This window comes from Neovison vison, chromosome 7, assembly GCF_020171115.1.
Source record: "Neovison vison isolate M4711 chromosome 7, ASM_NN_V1, whole genome shotgun sequence".
In the NCBI taxonomy this organism is placed as follows: Eukaryota; Metazoa; Chordata; class Mammalia; order Carnivora; family Mustelidae; genus Neogale; species Neogale vison.
In genome coordinates this window covers 135,283,685-135,307,674 of record NC_058097.1, presented here as the reverse complement: position 1 = coordinate 135,307,674, position 23,990 = coordinate 135,283,685, and the positions used below count along the sequence as shown (strand labels likewise).

At 37.8% G+C, this 23,990-nt stretch overlaps 1 protein-coding gene across 1 annotated transcript in view; it reads left to right on the top strand.

Annotated features, from left to right (window-relative positions):
• The window catches only part of TYR (tyrosinase), a 113,907-nt gene extending 90,592 nt beyond the window's left edge, over nt 1–23,315 (top strand). The window contains exons 4-5 of the mRNA XM_044258342.1: nt 7,720–7,901; nt 23,031–23,315. Of these exons, the coding sequence (XP_044114277.1) occupies nt 7,720–7,901; nt 23,031–23,260 (412 nt within the window). The 3' untranslated portion in view covers nt 23,261–23,315. The remainder of the gene's footprint in view (nt 1–7,719; nt 7,902–23,030) is intronic.
• The last annotated feature ends 675 nt before the right edge of the window (nt 23,316–23,990 follow it).

Sequence of the window (23,990 nt, the reverse complement as noted above, 5' to 3'; positions counted from 1 at the left end):
TTCTCTAATTTCCCTTTCTGTATTTTCATTGTTAGTGTATAAGAAAGCCACTGATTTCTGTACATTGACTTTGTATCCTGCCACATTGTTGAATTGCTGTATGAGTTCTAGTAGTTTGGGGGTGGAGTCTTTTGGGTTTTCCATAAAAAGAATCATGTCATCTGCGAAGAGAGAGAGTTTGACTCCTTCATTGCCAATTTGGGTACATTTTATTTCTCTTTGTTGTCTGATTGCTGTTGCTAGGACTTCTAATACTATGTTGAACAAGAGTGGTGAGAGTGGGCATCCTTGTCGTGTTCCTGATCTCAATGGGAAGGATGCAAGCTTTTTCCCATTGAGGATTCTATTTGCTGTGGGTCTTTCATAAATAGATTTGATGAAGTTCAGGAATGTTCCTTCTATCCCTATACTTTGAAGCGTTTTAACAGGAACGGATGCTGGATTTTGTCAAATGCGTTTTCTGCATCAATTGAGAGGACCATGTGGTTCTTCTCTCTTCTATTATTAATTTGTTCTATCACATTGATTGATTTGCGAATGTTGAATCATCCTTGTAGCCCAGGGATGAATCCCACCTGGTCATGATGGATAATCTGTTTAATGTGCTATTGGATCCTGTTTGTTAGGATCTTGTTGAGAATCTTAGCATCCATATTCATCAATGATATTGGTCTGAAATTCTCCTTTTTGGTAGGGTCTTTGCCTGGTTTGGGGATCAGGGTTAGCTGGCTTCAAGGAAAGAATCTGGAAGTTTTCCTTCTGCTTCAATTTTTTGAAACAGCTTCAGGAGAATAGGTGTTATTTATTCTTTGAAAGTTTGGTAGAATTCTCCGGGGAATCCATCAGGTCCTGGGCTCTTGTTTTTTGGGAGGTTTTTGATCACTGTTTCAATCTTGTTACTAGATATTGGTCTATTCAGGTTGTCAATTTTTTTCTTGGTTCAATTTTGGGAGTTTATAGTTTTGCAGGAATGCATCCATTTCATCTAGGTTGCTTAGCTTATTGGCATATAACTGTTGATAATAACTTCTGATGATTGTTTCTACTTCCTTGGTGTTAGTTGTGATCTCTCTTTTTTCATTCATAATTTTATGAATTTGGGCTTTCTCTCTTTTCTTTTGGATTAGTGTGGCCAATGGATTATCGATCTTATTGATTATTTCAAAAAACCAGCTTCTAGTTTCATTGGTACGTTCTACTGTATCTCTGGTTTCTACCTCATTGATATCAGCTCTAATCTTGATCATTTACCTTCTTATGTGTGGAGTTGGTTTGATTTGTTGTTGATTCTCCAGTTCTTTAAGGTGTAGAGACAGCTGCTGTGTTCTGGATTTTTCAATTTTTTTGAGAGAGGCTTGGATGGCTATGTATTTCCCCGTTAGGACCGCCTTTGCTGTACGCCATAGGTTTTGGACCAAAGTGTTGGTTTCCATGAATTGTTCTCATTGGTTTCCATGAATTGGTTTCCATGAATTGTTTCAGTTCTTCTTTGATCTCTTGGTTGATCCAAGCATTCTTAAGTAAAGTGGTCTTTAGCTTCCAGGTGTTTGAGTTCCTTCGGAACTTTTCCTTGTGATTGAGCTCCAGTTTCAAAGCATTGTGATCTGAGAATATGCAGGGAATAATATCAGTCTTTTGGTTGAGTCCTGATTTGTGACCCAGTATGTGGTTTATTCTGGAGAAGGTTTCATGTGCACTTGTGAAGAATGAGTATTCTGTTGTTTTAGGGTGGAATGTTCTGTATATATCTATGAGGTCCATCTGGTCCAATGTGTCATTCAATGCGCTTGTTTCTTTATTGATTTTCTGCTTTGATGATCTATTTCTGAGAGAGGCATGTTAAGATCTCCTACTATTAATGTATTCATATCAATATGATTCTTTATCTTGATTAACAGTTTTCTTATGTAATTGGTTACTCCCATATTGGGGGCATAGATATTTACAATTGTTAGATGATCTTGGTGGATATAACATAAGATTATTGATGTTAACCTTCATCACCTGGCAGAGATGGGTTTGGTCAGGTTTCTCAAACTGTTAGATGACTCCACTGCTCCTCCCTAATACTCTTTGGAAGGAAGTCACTATGTGCAGAGTTATATACCACCTGCATTAAGTATTTGGAGTATCTATATAATATTTAAAATTCTGCATGGCAGACTTATGTATTCCCCCCATTTATTTATTTATTTATTCGTTACTTTATATCAGCGAGGACTCCTCTATATTTTACATTTTAGGTGATAATCTACTACTACTTTATTTTTTCTGTGGCTCAGATTGTTCCAGCTTCGGCCATAGGGAGTGGTTTCAGTGGGTACCTCCGGGTCCTTTTATTGGAGAATATTTCTTCTGCTTTGTTCACTTTTTCTTCTTCTTCTGTTATTCCAATTACACGTATGTTACCCTCTTTTGAAATCATCCCACAGTTCTTGATTTATTTTTCCCCATTCTTTCTTTCCTTGCATTCTGGTTTGGGAAGTTTCTATCTCCAAGCTTACTCATTCTTTTCAAGCTGTGTCAACTGATGAGCCTATCAATGGCATTATTCATTTCTGCTACAGTGTTTTTGATTTCCAGCATTTCCTCTGAGTCTTTCTTAGAGCCTTTCTACCAATCTGCTTCACTGCTCATCTGCTCTTGCATGTCATTTACTTTTTCTGTGAGAGCCCTTAACATATTATTCACAACTATTTAAATTGCCTGTCTGATAATTCCAATATCTATCACATATCTGAGTTAGTGTTTACTTTGCTTTGATTGCTTTGTCTCTTCAGACTGTCTTTTTCTTGGCTTTTGGCATGCCACGTGATTTGTTCTTTAAAATCAGATATATTTTATTGAGTAGTAGGAACGAGGTAGCTAGGCCTTTAATGTAAGGATTTATGTTAATTGGCAAGAAGTTGGGCTGTGTTTAGTGATTTTTGTAGCTGTAGGTGCTGGAGGCTTCAAATTTTCCTCGGTCTGTCTTAGTCTTCACTCTTGGCTTTGGGCTTTCTTGTATACTTGTCTTCGGACTGTCTGCCTTGTAGCTTTTTTTTTTTTAGATTTTATTTATTTGACACAGAGAGAGAGAGACAGAGGTAGAGTTAGCATGGGCAGGGGGAGGGGCAGAGAGAGAGGAAGAAACAGTCTAAGGAGCTCCATGTGGGACTTGATCCCAGGACCCCGGGATCATGACCTGAGCCAAAGGTAGGTGTTTAACGACTGAGCCACCCAGGTACCCTATCTTGTAGCTCTTTCACTTGTAATCCCTATCATTATACTGGAGTTCTTTTGATATCAAGGTGGGGTGTGTGTGTGTGTGTCCTAAAATATTAAATTTCAGTCTTTTACTTGGCCAATGTCTTGGGGCTGTGACCGTCATGACTGTTTCTTCAATTGTATAGCCTTTTTTTTTTCCCCTCTCCCTCCTACATGTTTGGTTACAGCAGTCCCAGTTTGTTTCCTTGAAATTCTGACCAAAGTTCCCTATGCTTTAATTTCTCCTAAGTGAGACAGAAAATCTGGAATCCCCTTCCCCTAGTTGGGATAAGACTCTGGAAGTTTATTTCCTCTGAATGAAAGAGGTTTGTTATGGAGAAGTCTGGGGACTTACTTCATAACGGTCTCTCTCTCCCTCCCAGGAGGGGATTTTTCACCAGTCTTCATCATGAAAACCTGGTAGAGTTCCTGGAGTTAAAATCCCCAAGTGCTTGGGAGTTCCCCTTACACTATGGCTCCCAGGAGTTTCTCACTACCACTGTTAGGCCATACTCAATCTCCAACCATTCATCAAAATGTTCACGTATCTCTACTGGTTTATGGATACAGCTGATTCTCTTCCTGGTGAGCAAGTCTCAGCTGTGTTCCCCTGGATGTAATTATCTCTGCAGTTCTGAGGGGGGTAGGTGAGCCTTTGTCCTATGACCTCATTCTCTCATGATCCAAGAAAAGTTGTTGATTTTCCATTTGTCTAGCCTTTTCTTGCTGTAAGGATGAGAGTGTCCAGAATTCTTATATATCAGACTTGAAACCAGATGTCTTGCATTACTTTTATATATAAAACACATTCCTTCCTATTTGCATCTGCAATCATCTTTACATCTTCCTAATTCCAGAAAACTGTCTAGATACAGTTTATATAAATCTTTGGTAATAAGATCTTGCCAAAATGTCAGTGTGATTATTTAAGTTAAGCATCAGTATTCCAATGTGAGTCATTTTAGACATGGTTTGATGAAATTAACTGAGGATGAGAACCACCAATAAAGAACTTAATCAAGATTAATACCTTCATTTTAAAAGGTTGATAAGGTGGGTGAGCACATTAACGGTTTTATCCATTAAATCTTTTGGTGCTAAGAATTGATGTCCTTGTCTTATCTAGGTAAAGAATTTTTGTTTCTTGGCAGAAAAAAAGATTATTTATAAGTTGAACTACAGTAGTAATTTTTCTCAATTGACAGAAGGCACAATTTTTGCCTCAAACCCTTATCTGGTGGCTTGTTTAGAAACAGTAGGCTGTGTCTAAATCAAAGTTTAGTAGAGGTGGGGGTGGGAGATTAATTTTATCAGATAGCCTCCTTCTCATTTAAAAAAAATTAGATTTGCCAGTTGAAAAGCTGGTAAACATTGTTTAAGCATGTTTAAATATTTTTAAAACATCAAATATTGCATAATACAAATAAAATAGCCTTTAAAACATTATCTACAATACAATTCTCTTTTTGTTAAAATATATGTAGTGTTATTATGCATATTTTATAAACTAGATGGAACAGAAATATGAAATGATTACATGAATTCTTCTCTCATTTCTGCTCACTTGCATTTTCTGGATTGCATGTAATAAACAAGTAATGCTTTATCAAAAGAAAAAACCTGGGGCACCTGGGTGGCTCAGCCGTTAAGTGTCTGCCTTCAGCTCAGGTCATGATCCCAGGGTCCTGGGATTGAGCCCCACATTGGGCTCCCTGCTCAGCGGGAAGCCTGCTTCTCCCTCTCCCACTCCCCCTGCTTGTGTTCCCTCTCTCTCTTTCTGTCAGCCAAATAAATAAATAAAATCTTTAAAAAAGAAAGAAAGAAAGAAAGAAACCTACAGAAGTTAAAACAAAAAAGCTAATTAATAAAATTTTAGGACCTGAATAGAACGTAGGGTTTGTTTGTTAGGCCAGTTACTAAGGCACACACAGAAAAACCAAACTTTTTGAATCTTCTTTCTCATTCCTGCTGGTCAGAATCATAACCCTTCTTAAAAAGACCCTGCTCAAAGGGGCACCTGGGTGGCTCAGTCAGTTAAGCATCCAACTCATGATCGCACGGTTGTGAGATCGAGATCGAGCTTTGCATTGGGCTTTGCACTGGGCATGGTGTCTCCTAAAGATTCTCTCTCTCCCTCTCCCTCTGCTCCTCACCCCTTCCACCACGGCTTATATTCTCCCTCTAAAACTTTAAAAAAAAATAAATGTTTACCTAATTAAAAAGAAGAAGAAGAAGAAGAACAAATATACATGGCTTTGGCATTTCTATTACAGTATGTCTCTTCTCTCTTGCCACTTGTAACATTCTTCCAGGATAACATTAGTAGTGAGGAGTGGGGAGAAGAGGAAGAAGGGAATGTGGATGATGACTGTTTCCCCTTAGATTTGTCAAGTACTTAAATATACACCTTACTTATATTATACTAATTAATGCAGAAATATTATTCCCACTTCATAGGTGAGGAAAAGGAAAATCAAACAGGTTAAGAAATTTTACAAACATCCTTTGTCACAACCCATGGAACTCAGGGTTTTATGCAAGCTTGTGTTTCTCCAAAATTTGGCATATAATAAAAACTCAATAAATATATTTAATAATTGAGCTATTTAGAATTTATGGACCACAGTTTCAGGACTTAGCAGTAGCCTTCTGATCCCACAATTAATTCACAATTAAAAGCCCATTTTCTGGGATAAAACCAATTTTCTGGGAAACAAACTGTGGGTTACAAAAGGGAGTGGGGTAACCAGATAATGTTGCAATGAGCACTGGGTGTTATACGCAACTAATGAATCGTTGAACACTACGTCAAAAACTAATGATGTACTATATGCTGGCTAACTGAACATAAATCAAGTAAATAAATAAATAAATGAATAAACGTCAACTTTAAGCACGATGGGTTTTTGAAGTCCAGATTCTCTAAGCAAAGAGACTTGTTCTCCATCACGGAAAACATGATCACCATGCTGCCATGCAGCATCGTTGTTATCTCCTTTATTGTACTTCATAATGTTTTTTCAAATTTGTTTGTTTGTTTGAAGCTTTATCTCTTTCCTTTACAGGCACCATCGCTTGGGCTATGCATGTACATTTTATCTCCTGGAATACATTTTATAGCAGAATAACAATATTTATTAGCACTTTCACAGATATTAGCACATTGGATAATCCCTTTAGAAATAGGACAGATACTATTGCTTTCATTTAAGGATGAGGAGGCTAGATCTCCAAGAATTTCAGTGATTTGCTTACAGTCATACCCAGAGCTAGGCTCAAGGGGAGTTCTCTGACCTCAGATCTATGTTAAATGTTATATATATATATATATATATATATATATATATATATATACACACACATATACACATACACACACACACAGACATACACACATATATGTATATTTATATCATATAACCTCTGTTATATGACCTGATAATACAAAATCTTTTTCTTTCTCACGTTTTTAGTGACACAATATAAATTCTCCTATAGTTTGAGTATTCTTACTCAATCGTTTTTGTCCCTTAATTGTTTACCTTTTGTTCCAGTCAGAATTTTTAATTGCATACAACAGATACTAACTCTGGCTAATTAACAGAAAAAGTCTTTACTAAAAGGATACTGAATAGGTCAGGAAATCATGGAGAATGAGGTTCAGAAACAGGTGGGGACAAGGGAGCAAGAGGGTAACAACCATGAAATCCGCTAAAACCATGCTATAAAACACTGGATATTTCCTTGCTGTTCTTCCAGTCTTGCAATCCCCCATAAGTTATTGCAACTGTTTTTGCTCACGACCAGAATAGTTTTCCATCATTCTTGTTTCTGTGTGTCACTATATCTGTTTCAAAGTCTTCATGGGTATATCTGACTGACTGAGAATTGATCGTATGGCCATACTCTAGTTTCTGGGGAAGTTGGGAAACCAGTCCAAGTATATTTAGTCTCCATTTTTGGAGGAGAGCTCTTTCTTTCCCCAACTTTCATTAAGCATACTCTTCACAAAACATGGCAAGTTGGTTGAAATAATTGAAAATTCCCTTCTGTGACCCCCAAAATGACCAAATGCCAGAACTGATTCTAACTTAGTTTTATGTGTTCTTTCTTTGGGCTTTCTTTGAGACAAGAAACACATTTAATTTACAATTTCAACCCTGCTGTCACTCAACCAATAATTATCCTTGCTTTGAAGCTTTCTGAAAGGTTTAAACTTGTCACGTAGATTCAATTACCTAAGAAATTCCCTTTCCAATGTTATCCTCTCACACTTCTTTCAAATGAGTGAGCTTCATCAGGGCCTGACACTATGAGCTAGTGCTTTACAAAATATTTTCAAAGCATGAAAAATATATCTGGGATTTTTCCATGTCTTGGGGTTTTAAGATATGCCTTATTATTTTACTCCAAGAATTCTAAATATTTTATAAATAACATGTTTCTGAGTCTGAATAATCCTTTCCTCTACAGTATTTTTGAACAGTGGCTCCGAAGGCACCATCCTCTTCAAGAAGTTTATCCAGAAGCCAATGCACCCATTGGACACAACCGGGAATCCTACATGGTTCCTTTTATACCTCTGTACAGGAATGGTGATTTTTTTATTTCATCCAGAGATCTGGGCTATGATTATAGCAACCTACAAGAATCAGGTAAAGTTTAATTTCTTTTATATGAATTAGTGAATCTAGTGTGACCAGCTTCTTTTGAGAAAGTACCTAGCCTTACGTGTTTATAATGTTATCCCCAAAGCCTTTAAATTGGAAAGGCACATTACAACACTTAATTTTTCACTAATTTATTATTACATGAACTAAGTTGCAAGGATCTTTAAATTCACATCCAATCTGCTTAATATAGGGCATTTTGTATATGGCAACCATGAAAAGAACGCTAGAATTAAAATCAGGAAAAAAAAAAAAGGCGAGTTTAAGGCATGACTATCAGCTGACCATTAAGTGACCTTGGAAATTTTGATTCAACCCCATGAATCTCAGTTTTTTAACCGAAAATATTGGGATCAGAATAGCGCAAAGAGATACTGTGACAGCTTTTTAAAGACCTTATTTATTTATTTGAGAGCGAGAGAGAACATGCGCTGGAGAGAGCCAGATGGAGAGGGAGAGGCAGGTTCCCTGCTGAGCTGGGATCCTGATGCAGGGCTCGATCCCAGAAACTTGGGATTACGACCTGAGCTGAAGGCAAATGTTTAACCAACTGATCCACCTAGGCGCACCAAGATATTGTTATAATTAAATGAATATGATATATTAAAGAGTCCAAGATGGTATGGTACAAGATAGACATCCAGCAGGTTTAGAGTTATCTTTGGGAACTTTCTCCTAGGGTTACCAAGAAACTATTATGATCATTGTTATGACTATAATTAAAGTAATAACATAAAACTCTAAGATTATAATTATATCCAGGCTTTAAATAACCTTCCTGAGTAGAAATATGTCAATATCTTAATAAATGAGGAACAGTTAACAATGCCTTCCCCCACCCAAGAGCTTGCTACATGCAGATCTTAAACATGTGTAATTAATAAATCATATATTAGATAAGTAATATTATCTCCAGAAATAGGTGAGGACACTAATACTATGAGAATTTAAGTGATTTTCCCAATAGCGGACACCAGTATAAGAGGAGCCAGATATCAGTACCACAAAGCCCTCTCTTCAATTCACTACATCATGCCTCTACTCTAACACAAGAGAGTCAACAACCAAAAACAGTAAAACAACATATGGCTTGTAGGTAAGAGGTATTCAGTAAACATTGACATTTCATTAAATTCACTGATAATTCCTAAAAAGGATAAGTCATAAAAACAAGAGAAGTAAATTAAACCAATTAATGACATTTACTAACTTCCAACCCTCATGCTAGATTTTAAAGACAAAAATGACTGACATAGTTCCAAACCTCAAGCAGCTCCAAGTTCAGTGTGGAAGCGGGATAATTGTGCAAGAAAGTACAAAACATCAGGCTGTGTTTAATGCAGCAAAAGAGTCATAAACAAAAATCCGAAAGGAGCACTGGGGGGAAAGCAATAACTTCTGAATAATCGAGCCTAGAAAGACCAGACCTTGAAGAATGAGCAGGTAAGTAGCAGATAGAAAAGAGCAGAGAAGATTCTAAACGAAGAGAATACCAAGAAAAATAGAGGTGGAAAGTGTACAGTGTAATTATGCAATGCTAAGTTCTCCTATTGGAGTAGTAGAAGTAATGGAAAATTTCCCTGTGGAGAGAAATGGAGTCCCATTATAATAACTAACACATATTGAGTATTTTTTTATGTGAATGGAACTCCTCTAGGAATGCCCTGTGCCTTATTTTCTTTAATCTTCATAACTATTATATGAATGAGGCACAATTATTTCTTTTTTCCTTTTTTAGGTGAGAAAACAGAGGCTAAAAGAATGCAAATAAGGTGTCCTGGGCCATCAAGTTAGCATGTGACACTGCAGAACCACAGTGTAGGGCCAACAAGAGAACCTATATTTTGTCAAATTTTACCTGCCCTTTGGGGGACCCGTAGCTGAACAAATATGGGTTTCATTAACCTGTTTTGTTTTATCTGAAAATCATAGCCAGTGGAAGGCATGCTAAAATGGCTAGCATTGGATATGTTTTTTTGAAAACCTTGAGATCACTGAGAACAGGGGATTTTGCAAAGTGCCGTCATATTGTAAGGGGAGTCAAAAAAAAGTGGCAGTCTCAAGTAACATGTTTCTCCTTCTGAAAGGGAGGGAAAGGATCAAATTGGGAATGGCTTTTCAGAGATTTACCACTTAGGGTTTTATGATTTCCAAAACATGCCAATCTTTCATGGGCACATGCTTTTAAACATATTGTTCCTTCTGGCTAAATTCTGACCCTCTTTATCCATTTGTCAAACTCTCAGAAAGTAAATCATCTTATGCATATATATAGCCATGTTTAACCACTCCTTACTAGTTACGTAGTAATTTTTTATATTTAAAATTTCCCCTGGAGAGGAGTCAAGATGGCGGAGAAGTAGCAGGCTGAGACTACTTCAGCTAGTAGGAAATCAGCTAGATAGCTTATCTAAAGATTGCAAACACCTGCAAATCCATTGACAGATCGAAGAGAAGAAGAACAGCAATTCTAGAAACCAAAAAACAACCACTTTCTGAAAGGTAGGACTAGCGGAGAAGTGAATCCAAAGCGACAGGAAGATAGACCCCGGGGGGAGGGGCCGGCTCCCGGCAAGCAGCGGAGCAACGGAGCACAAAATCAGGACTTTTAAAAGTCTGTTCCACTGAGGGACATCGCTCCAGAGGCTAAACCGGGGCGAAGCCCACGCGGGTTCAGCGTGGCCTCAGGTCCCGCAGGGTCACAGAAGGATAGGGGGTGTCTGAGTGTCGCAGAGCTTGCGGGTATTGGAGTGGGAAAGCCGGCTGCAGAGACAGAGCCGACAGCAAGCTCGCAGTTCGGGGTTACCTTGAACCGGTCGCAGGCTCGGTGAGCTCGGAGCGCGGCCGGAGGTCAGGCAGACAGGAGTTACTGGGCGCTGTTCTCTGAGGGTGCACAGAGGAGTGGGGCCCCGGGCTCTCGGCTCCTCCGGGCCGGAGACCAGGAGGCCGCCATTTGTATTTCCGTCCTCCGGAACTCTACGGAAAGCGCTCAGGGAACAAAAGCTCGTGAAAGCAAACCCCAGCGGATTACTCAGCCAGGCCCCTGGTAAGGGCGGTGCAATTCTGCCTGGGGCAAAGACACTTGAGAATCACTACACCAGGCCCCTCCCCAAGAAGATAAACAAGAAATCCAGCCAAGACTAAGTTCACCTACCAAGGAGTGCGGTTTCAGTACCAAGGAGAGCAGCAGAATTCTAGAGGAGGAGAAAGCAAAGCACGGAACTCATGGCTTTCTCCCTGTGATTTTTTGGTCTTGCAGTTAAAGTAATTTTTCTTTTTTCATTTTTTTTTCCTCTACTTTTGCTAAATTTTTTAATTTTTTTTAAATTTTTAAAAAATTTTTTTAACTTTTACCCTTTTCATTTTTAACGTTTTTTTAACTAGTTTATCTAATATATATATATTTTCTTTTTCATACTTTTCTTTCTTCGTTTTCTTTTTTTAATTCCTTTTTTTTTTTTCTTTTTTCTTTCTTTTTTTTGAACCTCTTTTTATCCCCTTTCTCCCCCCTCACGATTTGGGATCTCTTCTGATTTGGTTAAACCATATTTTCCTGGGGTAGTTGCCACCCTTTTAGTATTTTACTTTCTCCTTCATATACTCTTATCTGGACAAAGTGACAAGGCGGAAAAATTCACCACAAAAAAAAAGAACAAGAGGCAGTACCAAAGGCTAGAGACCTAATCAATACAGATATTGGTAATATGTCACATCTAGAATTCAGAATGACAATTCTCAAGGTTCTAGCCGGGCTTGAAAAAGGCATGGAAGATATTAGAGAAACCCTCTCGGGAGATATAAAAGCCCTTTCTGGGGAAATAAAAAAACTAAAATCTAAACAAGTTGAAATCAAAAAAGCTATTAATGAGGTGCAACCAAAAATGGAGGCTCTCACTGCTAGGATAAATGAGGCAGAAGAAAGAATTAGCGATATAGAAGACCAAATGACAGAGAATAAAGAAGCTGAGCAAAAGAGGGACAAACAGCTACTGGACCATGAGGGGAGAATTCGAGAGATAAGTGACACCATAAGACGAAACAACATTAGAATAATTGGGATTCCAGAAGAAGAAGAAAGAGAGAGGGGAGCAGAAGGTATACTGGAGAGAATTATTGGGGAGAATTTCCCCAATATGGCAAAGGGAACGAGCATCAAAATTCAGGAGGTTCAGAGAACGCCCCTCAAAATCAGTAAGAATAGGCCCACACCCCGTCACCTAATAGTAAAATTTACAAGCCTTAGTGACAAAGAGAAAATCCTGAAAGCAGCCCGGGAAAAGAAGTCTGTAACATACAATGGTAAAAATATTAGATTGGCAGCTGACTTATCCACAGAGACCTGGCAGGCCAGAAAGAGCTGGCATGATATTTTCAGAGCACTAAATGAGAAAATCATGCAGCCAAGAATACTATATCCAGCTAGGTTATCATTGAAAATAGAAGGAGAGATTAAAAGCTTCCAGGACAAACAAAAACTGAAAGAATTTGCAAACACCAAACCAGCTCTACAGGAAATACTGAAAGGGGTCCTCTAAGCAAAGAGAGAGCCTACAAGTGGTAGATCAGAAAGGAACAGAAACAATATACAGTAACAGTCACCTTACAGGCAATACAATGGCACTAAAATCATATCTCTCAATAGTTACCCTGAATGTTAATGGGCTAAATGCCCCAATCAAAAGACACAGGGTATCAGAATGGATAAAAAAACAAAACCCATCTATATGTTGCCTACAAGAAACTCATTTTAAGCCCGAAGACACCTCCAGATTTAAGGTGAGGGGGTGGAAAAGAATGTACCATGCTAATGGACATCAGAAGAAAGCAGGAGTGGCAATCCTTAGATCAATTAGATTTTAAGCCAAAGACTATAATAAGAGATGAGGAAGGACACTATATCATACTCAAAGGGTCTGTCCAACAAGAAGATCTAACAATTTTAAATATCTATGCCCCCAATGTGGGAGCAGCCAACTATATAAACCAATTAATAACAAAATCAAAGAAACACATCAACAATAATACAATAATAGTAGGGGACTTTAACACTCCACTCACTGAAATGGACAGATCATCCAAGCAAAAGATCAGCAAGGAAATAAGGGCCTTAAACGACACACTGGACCAGATGGACATCACAGATATATTCAGAACATTTCATCCCAAAGCAACAGAATATACATTCTTCTCTAGTGCACATGGAACATTTCCAGAATAGATCATATCCTCGGTCCTAAATCAGGACTCAACCGGTATCAAAAGATTGGGTTCATTCCCTGCATATTTTCAGACCACAATGCTCTGAAGCTAGAACTCAACCACAAGAGGAAGTTTGGAAAGAACACAAATACATGGAGACTAAACAGCATCCTTCTAAAGAATGAATGGGTCAACCGGGAAATTAAAGAAGAATTGAAAAAAATCATGGAAACAAATGATTATGAAAACACAACAGCTCAAAATCTGTGGGACACAACAAAGGCAGTCCTGAGAGGAAAATATATAGCGGTACAAGCCTTTCTCAAGAAACAAGAAAGGTCTCAGGTACACAACCTAACCCTACACCTAAAGGAGCTGGAAAAAGAACAAGAAAGAAACCCTAAGCCCAGCAGGAGAAGAGAAATCATAAAGATCAGAGAAGAAATCAATGAAATAGAAACCAAAAAAACAATAGAACAAATCAACGAAACTAGGAGTTGGTTCTTCGAAAGAATTAATAAAATTGATAAACCCCTGGCCAGACTTATCAAAAAGAAAAGAGAAAGGACCCAAATAAATAAAATCATGAATGAAAGGGGAGAGATCACAACTAACACCAAAGAAATACAAACTATTATAAGAACATACTATGAGCAACTCTACGCCAACAAATTTGACAATTTGGAAGAAATGGATGCATTCCTAGAAACATATAAACTACCACAACTGAACCAGGAAGAAATAGAAAGCCTGAACAGACCCATAACCAGTAAGGAGATTGAAACAGTCATTAAAAATCTCCAAACAAACAAAAGCCCAGGGCCAGACGGCATCCCAGGGGAATTCTACCAAACATTTAAAGAAGAACTAATTCCTATTCTCCTGAAACTGTTCCAAAAAATAGAAATGGAAGGAAAACTTCCAAACTCATTTTATGAGGCCAACATCACCTTGATCCCAAAACTAGACAAGGATCCCATCAAAAAAGAGAGCTATAGACCAATATCCTTGATGAACACAGATGCGAAAATTCTCACCAAAATACTAGCCAATAGGATTCAACAGTACATTAAAAGGATTATTCACCACGACCAAGTGGGATTTATTCCAGGGCTGCAAGGTTGGTTCAACATCCGCAAATCAGTCAATGTGATACAACACATCAATAAAAGAAAGAACAAGAACCATATGATACTCTCAATAGATGCTGAAAAAGCATTTGACAAAGTGCAGCATCCCTTCCTGATCAAAACCCTTCAAAGTGTAGGGATAGAGGGCACATACCTCAATATCATCAAAGCCATCTATGAAAAACCCACTGCAAATATCATTCTCAATGGAGAAAAACTGAAAGCTTTTCCGCTAAGGTCAGGAACACGGCAAGGATGTCCATTATCACCACTGCTATTCAACATAGTACTAGAAGTCCTAGCCTCAGCAATCAGACAACAAAAGGAAATTAAAGGCATCCAAATTGGCAAAGAAGAAGTCAAACTATCACTCATCACAGATGATATGATACTCTATGTGGAAAACCCAAAAGACTCCACTCCAAAACTGCTAGAACTTATACAGGAATTCAGTAAAGTGTCAGGATATAAGATCAATGCACAGAAATCAGTTGCATTTCTCTATACCAACAACAAGACAGAAGAAAGAGAAATTAAGGAGTCAATCCCATTTACAATTGCACCCCAAACCATAAGATACCTAGGAATAAACCTAACCAAAGAGGCTAAGAATCTATACTCAGAAAACTATAAAGTACTCATGAAAGAAATTGAGGAAGACACAAAGAAATGGAAAAATGTTCCATGCTCCTGGATTGGAAGAATAAATATTGTGAAAATGTCTATGCTACCTAAAGAAGTCTACACATTTAATGCAATTCCTATCAAAGTACCATCCATCTTTTTCAAAGAAATGGAACAAATAATCCTAAAATTTATATGGAACCAGAAAAGACCTCGAATAGCCAAAGGGATATTGAAAAACAAAGCCAAAGTTGGTGGCTTTCCACAATTCTGGACTTCAAGCTCTATTACAAAGCTGTCATCATCAAGACAGCATGGTATTGGCACAAAAACAGACACATAGATCAATGGAACAGAATAGAGAGCCCAGAAATAGACCCTCAACTCTATGGTCAACTAATCTTCGACAAAGCAGGAAAGAATGTCCAATGGAAAAAAGACAGCCTCTTCAATAAATGGTGTTGGGAAAATTGGACAGCCACATGCAGAAAAATGAAATTAGACCATTTCCTTACACCACACACAAAAATAGATTCAAAATGGATTAAGGACCTCAATGTGAGAAAGGAATCCATCAAAATCCTTGAGGAGAACACAGGCAGCAACCTCTTCGACCTCAGCCGCAGCAACATCTTCCTAGGAACATCGCCAAAGGCAAGGGAAGCAAGGGCAAAAATGAACTATTGGGATTTCATCAAAATCAAAAGCTTTTGCACAGCAAAGGAAACAGTTAACAAAATCAAAAGACAACTGACAGAATGGGAGAAGATATTTGCAAACGACATATCAGATAAAGGACTAGTGTCCAAAATCTATAAAGAACTTAACAAACTCAACACCCAAAGAACAAATAATCCAATCAAGAAATGGGCAGAGGACACGAACAGACATTTCTGCAAAGAAGACATCCAGATGGCCAACAGACACATGAAAAAGTGCTCCATATCACTCGGCATCAGGGAAATACAAATCAAAACCACAATGAGATATCACCTCACACCAGTCAGAATGGCTAAAATCAACAAGTCAGGAAATGACAGATGCTGGCGAGGATGCGGAGAAAGGGGAACCCTCCTACACTGTTGGTGGGAATGCAAGCTGGTGCAACCACTCTGGAAAACGGCATGGAGGTTCCTCAAAATGTTGAAAATAGAACTGCCCTATGACCCAGCAATTGCACTACTGGGAATTTACCCTAAAGATACAAACGTAGTGATCCAAAGGGGCACGTGCACCCGAATGTTTATAGCAGCAATGTCCACAATAGCCAAACTATGGAAAGAACCTAGATGTCCATCAACAGATGAATGGATCAAGAAGATGTGGTATATATACACAATGGAATACTATGCAGCCATCAAAAGATGAAATCTTGCCGTTTGCAACAACATGGATGGAACTAGAGCGTATCATGCTCAGCGAAATAAGTCAAGCAGAGAAATACAACTATCATATGATCTCCCTGATATGAGGAAGTGGTGATGCAACATGGGGGCTTAAGTGGGTAGGAGAAGAATCAATGAAACAAGATGGGATTGGGAGGGAGACAAACCATAAGTGACTCTTAATCTCACAAAACAAACTGAGGGTTGCTGGGGGGAGGGGGGTTGGGAGAAGGGGGGGTTATGGACACTGGGGAGGGTATGTGCTTTGGTGAGTGCTGTGAAGTGTGTAAACCTGGTGATTCACAGACCTGTACCCCTGGGGATAAAAATCTATATTTATAAAAAATTTAAAAATTTACTAAAAAAAAAAAAAATTTCCCCTGTCCATCATGACTATAGTCCCACAAGATTAGACCTGACATTCTATAAGCTTCTCTAGTTTAAGTATCAAATGACATCCAGTATCTTTGGGTGAATCAGTTTGAGTACATGTGATATTGATCATGAAGTGTGGTATCACTTAACCAATATAAGTAAAGCTTGTTATTAATATATCACCCCATTTTAATACCGAAGGCCATTTCTAGATATGTATTTTTAACATATTTCAAGTCTTCTATCATGCTATGTATTTTCTAGGTGGTATTATGATTTATTTATTCTTTCTACATACATTTATTTAGTAACCACCCAACCAAGCATTGTCTTAGAATGGATACAGTGGTAAACAACATAGTCTATCTTCACAGGGTTTGCACTGTAATGGTAGATAAAGACCTTAAACAACTATGTACCTAATGACTTCTTCGTTTAGGGACATACCTACCTCTAGGGGTCAATGAAGTGATATTTCAGAGGACAGCAGTATGACTGGAAGAAGTGATTAGTTGAAAAGGGGATCTTGATTTTGGGTTTTGGCTACATTGTTAAAATAACAGAAGTCATTGATAAATTTTAAATGGTTTGAGTTTGCAAAACCTTCTTGTTGCTGCAGCAGACAGAAAATTCTGTAGCAGCTGTAAAGCAACTTCAGAGCAGGAAGTGATGATGCTGTTAGAGGCATCCTGGAGAGTGGTGAAGACAGTGTGGGTGGCTGTGGTTGTGCTCAGGAGAGGGCAGAAGGCATGAAAGAATTTGAACTATTTTGAATTTATATAAAATGTACAGAACTTGGAAAGTGATTCATATATGAAATGAGAAAAGGCGATATCGGGGATGACTATAAACTCTCTGGCCTATGACAATGGTGGATGGTGACACGCTCACTGAGATAGGCACAGTAGGAGCAAGGCCAGACATGGAGGACTCTCCTGGTTGCACTAACTACACAGTGAAATGGGTGATAGGAAACATCAGGGCAAATATGTCTCGGGGGCAGGTGGATGGCCTTGAAACTCAGAAGACGTTCTGGCCTGCAGTTAGTAACAGGCAATAAATTACACACATCAGCATATGAATTGCTATCTCTGCTAATCTTCACAGTCTAATGTAGTAGTTATTTTGATTTTGTTTTATAGGTAAATTGAAAACAGAAAGGTTAGGTGACTAATTCTAAGTCATAGAGGTACTAAGTGGCCAATACTGAATAATTTCCCCCCTTTTACTGCACAGTAGAGAGGGCTCTCGTTAGTCCGCATGTGTCTTGTCCACTATGTTCTATCTCATGGTTCCTTCTCTGGTGTCCACATGGGTAATTTTTACTGAAAAGGCAACAAAAACCATTTAACACGGAGGAGGGGGTGAAGGCTCAAAGAGTCCCATTAGGGCCTTATGGTATTTATGTTTCTAATTAAATATTTAAAAAATAAAATGGATTTGAAATGTTTTATCTATTGACGGTAATTTTCATAAAACTGTAAATCTACACCATTAATTTTAAGAAGTTTGACTTTAAAAACAGCGACAATAATTGCCTATTTTCCTTTTACGAATTATTCTATTGCTTCTGTTACACATTCAAGGAATTTAAAATGTGTTCCTATTTCTTGCTAAACTTTAAGCCTACTAAAAAGAGTCCCTAAAAACTTTTTGATGTAATTTAGTTCTCAAGCAGTTTGTTATTCATCATTCAGGTACTCATGTTTGTTATTACTTAAGTGTTTTCTGCAAAAGGCAGCTGTCAAACATTTGTCAAACATTTTCTCTTATAATTGAATTTAGTGATGCTTTAAAAAAATGAGCAGCGGGTGATTTTGTTGCATGCATAACTGATTCAAAGGGAGACCAAAAAGCTTTGGCAATGAAAGCTTGTGTCCTCAATGCTGTTGGTAAATGTGATCCTGCTTTCTATATGGTACTGCTCTGTTGAGAGCCTCCTAAATGCAATATATTCCCAAAGACCTTGATATTTGATGTTAGAAATGAGAGGAGGAGGCATGATCATGGTAACTAGAGTGCCTCATTCTGCAGATGGGATTTGATGATGGGCTTCTCTCATTCACAGATGTGTTCAATAGCTATATGCTTGTCTACACAGAATCTTCTCTATGTATTAATAATTATTTTAAAGTACCCATGCCAGGTGGTGGTCCTGTTTCCTTTGCCTGGAATGGCTTGCCATCAACATCACATGCTCAAGTTTGATTCATTCTTCTACTCAGTGAGAAAGTCTTCTGGGAAGCCTTCCTAATTCCCCAAACAGATATAAGAGGTCTTACCACCACGATTCCATTGTATCTTTTTACATAATTTCATCATTGCAACATTACTCTTGAAATACTTAGCATGCTTGTCAGTCTTTTTTTACAGTTATTGTTTCCTTCAGACCAGGACCTCTGCTTATGTGTCTTTTCACTTACAGTGCCAGGACCACCACTTGGCATATCATGTGTCTCATGGAACATTTACTGTATGAATGAATCGACAAATGAATGAATACAAGAATGAAAGATAAAACAAATAAGACCTAATACTTGCTCTCAAGAATTTATGATCAAGTCTAAAAAGACATACATATAAATAATTATTAACACATAGACAATTGTGTCAAGTGACCCAAGGGAGTAAAGATACAGAGAGTCTGAGAATACAAAAGAAAGTTGAACTAAATAAGTAATCAAAGCAGGTTTGAGAGAGAAATTCTTATCGGAAGCTTGTTCCATGGAAATACCATTGAAATTACTATAGAATAATGAGAATTAGTAACAGTTATAAATTGCTTTCTAAGTGCTACGTTATTATACCAAGAGCTGCATATACAGTGTCTCATTTAAATATTATAGGCAAACCTTTTAAGTTATAGATTTGTAATTCATTAAGTTACGATAATGGTCCCAAACTAACTGATATATTTGTTGTGTGAGTCAATGAGCATGTGATTCGAACGCAATAGAGCACAAGACAAACAGAATAAACTTTTATTCTGAAGAGAAAGGGTAACATGAATAAATGGAACTTTGGGTAAAGATAGAAAAATTCTGATATTAAGAAAGAATTTAAAGGAGCACTGTTTGGAGAGCTGATAGCTGAGAATGAAAGGCTGAATTTCGGTTTGGAGCCACTAAGAAATGTAAAGAGTGTTTCAAAGAAGACCCTTGGTGACAGTAAAAATTGAGACCACTTGGAGTGGACTGAAGTAGAGAAATTGTAAGAGAAGCTGGACAGCAGAGTAGATGTAGAAATAGCATTTTGAAATTGTGATTTGGGTTTAAGCAGAGCCAGAAACAGAGGAAATCAGATTTCTTATGTAACCTCTCTGTCCTTTGCAAGACATTTTAAATGTATTTTATATATTGAAGTAACTACTAGCAGAATAAGACAGACATTTGTAGTCACTCTTCCAAACTAATTTTAAATATATTGAAAACAGTAACATTTTGATGTTTCTTTTTAGTTTTAGCTTTTTTACTTTTATTGTTTAGATTTAAATATCAAAGTTATAAGTCATTTGTATAATTTATTTGGTAATATTTTGTTATCCCTTACTGGTAAAGAGAAACTCTAAATTGCAATACTGTTCAAATTATGCTTACTGGGCTCTAGGAAATATAAAGGTAACTTAGTGACAGCTGGCAAAAAGATGGTGTCAAGGACAGAAGAGAAGGTAATGGGAAAAATGAACTAGGTTTTAGCCCTTTAGCCCCACATAAGCCAGAGAAGCTCACTTTTATCTCCTTTGAATGAATATTGGGTTTTAGTACTATGATATTCATTTGTAACAAATTCTCCTGATTAAAAAAAAGAACAATCCTTCATTAAAAAACATTTAGAACATTATCAAGTTTATGGCCAACAGCATGACTTCCATTAAATTTTTTTTTTAAAGACCTTAAGTTGGGGTGCCTGGGTGGCTCAGTGGGTTAAAGCCTCTGCCTTCGGCTCAGGTCATGATCCCAGGGTCCTGGGATCGAGCCCTGCATCCGGCTCTCTGCTCAGCGGGGAGCCTGTTTCCTCCCTTCTCTCTCTCTGCCTGCCTCTCTGCCTACTTGTGATCTGTCTGTCAAATAAATAAATAAAATCTTTAAAAAAAAAAAAAAAGACCTTAAGTTGTGTACAGCTTTAAAGATTTTATTTATTTATTTATTTATTCATTTGACCCTGGGACCCTGGGATCATGACCTGAGCTGAAGGCAGAGGCTTTAACCCACTAAGCCACCCAGTCATCCCTCCATTTTAAATTTTATTTCATGTTGCTATCCCTGCTTTCCAAGATAGGTTATTAGATAAATATTCCCTTTCTCATTGGTTTGTATATCTCATTTTTATTATATACGGAGTTCATATATAATTGTAATTCCAAAATTTTGTAAATTAATTACTCTATTGTCTATTGTGGTGGGTATAAAATCAACTTTTTAAAATAATTAGGACTTTCAAAAATGCAAATGACAGAAACTCCACAGGAATGAGATTATATTAAAAAAGGGAATTTATTGGTTTAAAAAATCCAAGGATGGAATGAACACTCAAACTCTGGGAAAGGCAGAAATGCAGCTGAGACTGAGGAACAGCAGGAACCAGGAAATTAAAAGCCCTAATACTCCTCTCTCTCTCTCTCTCTCTCTCTCTCTGTATCTCTCTGTTTTTCTGTTCCTCTGTCCTTCTGTCTCTCTCTCCTCTAGCTCTCATCTCTATTTCTTGGAGTGCATTCATCCTGTCTTTCACAAGTTGAGATGTAAGCCTGTCATAAACATTCAAGCCACCTGACAACTCCAGCACAGAGAATTCTGAGTAAAGATTCTGATTGGCCCACCTTGAGTCAGTGGTCTACCATGTACTGAGCAATTATACCCAAGGAAAGAGTTCATAAAAGAATGTTATTGGGATACCTGGGTGGCTGTTAAGCATCTGCCTTCAGCTCAGCTCATGATCCCAGGGTCCTGGATCCAGTCCCACATCAGGCTCCTTGCTCAGCAAGGAGCATGCTTCTCTCTCTCCCTCTGCCCCTCCTCCCTGCTCACGGTCTCTCTCTGTCAAATAAACAAAATAAATCTATGAAACAACAATAACAAACAAAAAAGGTTAAAATTTCTGCATCGGTGAGGATGGGAAGGTAGGGATAGAAGCAGATTCGGGTTCAAAGATCAATGGCTTAAATATATTTCTTGACTTACTGCTCAAGCAGCAGTCTTTGTATGTTGTTGAATATCAGCTCCACAATTTCAGGGACCAGAGCTGCTTCTTTCTTGTGATTCCACAAGACCTAGGGTTTAATCTGGACCACATGGTCCATGATGGCTCATGGACACATGATCTGCATTCCAGATAAGCAAAAAGAAAAAAGGAGAAAGGAGAAGACATAGCTTCTTATTTTTAAGGAAACTAGCGAAAAGTTACACATATTGCTTTTGTTCAAGACTTGAGTCACATAGACATAATTTGGTGCAAAAGAAGCCCAAGATGCACTTTCTGGTTTTCTTTGTGTACAAAATGAATATGGAGTATCTTAGAGTATCTTATAAGCAGTGATGGTATTTTTTATTTTTTTATTTTTTATTTTTTAAGATTTTATTTACTTATTTGACAGAGAGAAATCACAAGTAGGTGGAGAGGCAGGCAGAGAGAGAGAAGGAAGCAGGCTCCCTGCTGAGCAGACAGCCCGATGCGGGACTCGATCCCAGGACCCTGAGATCACGACCTGAGCCGAAGGCAGCGGCTTAACCCACTGAGCCACCCAGGCGCCCTAGTGATGGTATTTTTAAATCAATCAAGCAGAAGGATACAAGTTTCTAACTCCCAAGGAAATATAATATAAAGAAATGTAATCATAGCACCATATTTGTTTCCACTGTGAATATTTATATACTAAAACCAATGAAAACCCTTGATGTGGATTTGGCCCCAAATCATGAATTGTTATTGTACTGAAAAGGAAAGAAAAAGGGAGTTGTAAAAGGACAAAATTATTATTTCTATATGAAGAACTCCAGGTAGAAACTTGATGAATTAAAAGATGGTAGTATTTGCCTGTTATTTAGAAATGTGGAAGCAAATATCAGAATAAAGATCTAAAAGTTACGGTAGTTGACTTGGTTGTAGACACTGCATAATTTACAGGTTAGATATTATCAGTCAATTTTAAAACGTTCCAACGAAGTGGTGTTATGTTCCTATTCTCTTAATGAAGAAACTAAGGCATAGGAGTATTAAGTGTGACTTTTCTGAGCTCTTACAGCTCATAAGTGGCAGAGCTGTCATTCAGCCCCAAGCACCTGACTCCATAGTACTCTGCAAGGATAACGATGATGATGATGATGATGATGATGATGATTTTGATGATGATGATGGTGCAGCTAATGATGACAACAGTCAAAACATGGGATATCTTTCTGTTTCAGAACGCGACATTTTTCAAGATTATATTAGGCCCTACTTAGAACAAGCAAGTCGAATCTGGCCATGGCTCACTGGGGCTGCTATGGTGGGCTCGGTCCTCACCCTTGTGCTGGGAGGGATCACTCGTCTATTGTGTCGGCGTCGCAAGAGAAAGCAGCTCCATGAAGAAAAGCAGCCACTCCTCATGGAAAAGGAGGATTACCACAGTTTGTTGTATCAGACCCATTTATGAAAGGCTTAGGTAATAGAGTAAGGCCAACAAGGCCCTCACTCTAAATCAAATGATGTTCAAGTCCCCAGGAGTTGTCCCCAGAGCAATCCCTGACATTTGTTTATGAAGACTATTATCAGGATTGATACAAAGTGTACCCACTCCTCCTCCAATTCAGGTAGAATACACCACTGCTTGCCTCATTGTCATTTAATCATTCCTTTAATAGTTTTCCTCAAACCCATATTTCTAAGAAAAGGACGCCATTTAGTAATGAGTAACTGCTACCTGTATCTGAATGAAAGTGCTCTTATAAAAATGTGGGAATAATTTTGATCGTTCCTCCTGATTGTTGAATGGAATGTTTCCTTTTATTGTCCCCTTCCTTTGATTTTAATAAAATAGTAACAAATCCACATTGACTCTTTGGAACTTGAGAAGTACATTTCTATTTTCCTCAGAAAGCATAATATTTCCTTTGTATTTTATATTCTTGTTCCAATGTGTTAGGAACTTCAAATAGTCAACAACTTTCAGCTCCCTCCTGCCATAGTTCTGACTATGTGTCTGAAGGTCATTGAAAATAAAGGTCATGCCTGTATGATAAATCTGGCTAAGTATCTATCTCAAGATATACTCATTAAATATGTTGATAACAGTGATAATCCTATTGAAAGCTTTTTTTTTTTTCAAGTTTCTAAGAAGAATTTTATTAGAGGACATTAAAAATGCTACAAAATCCATGAAGTTT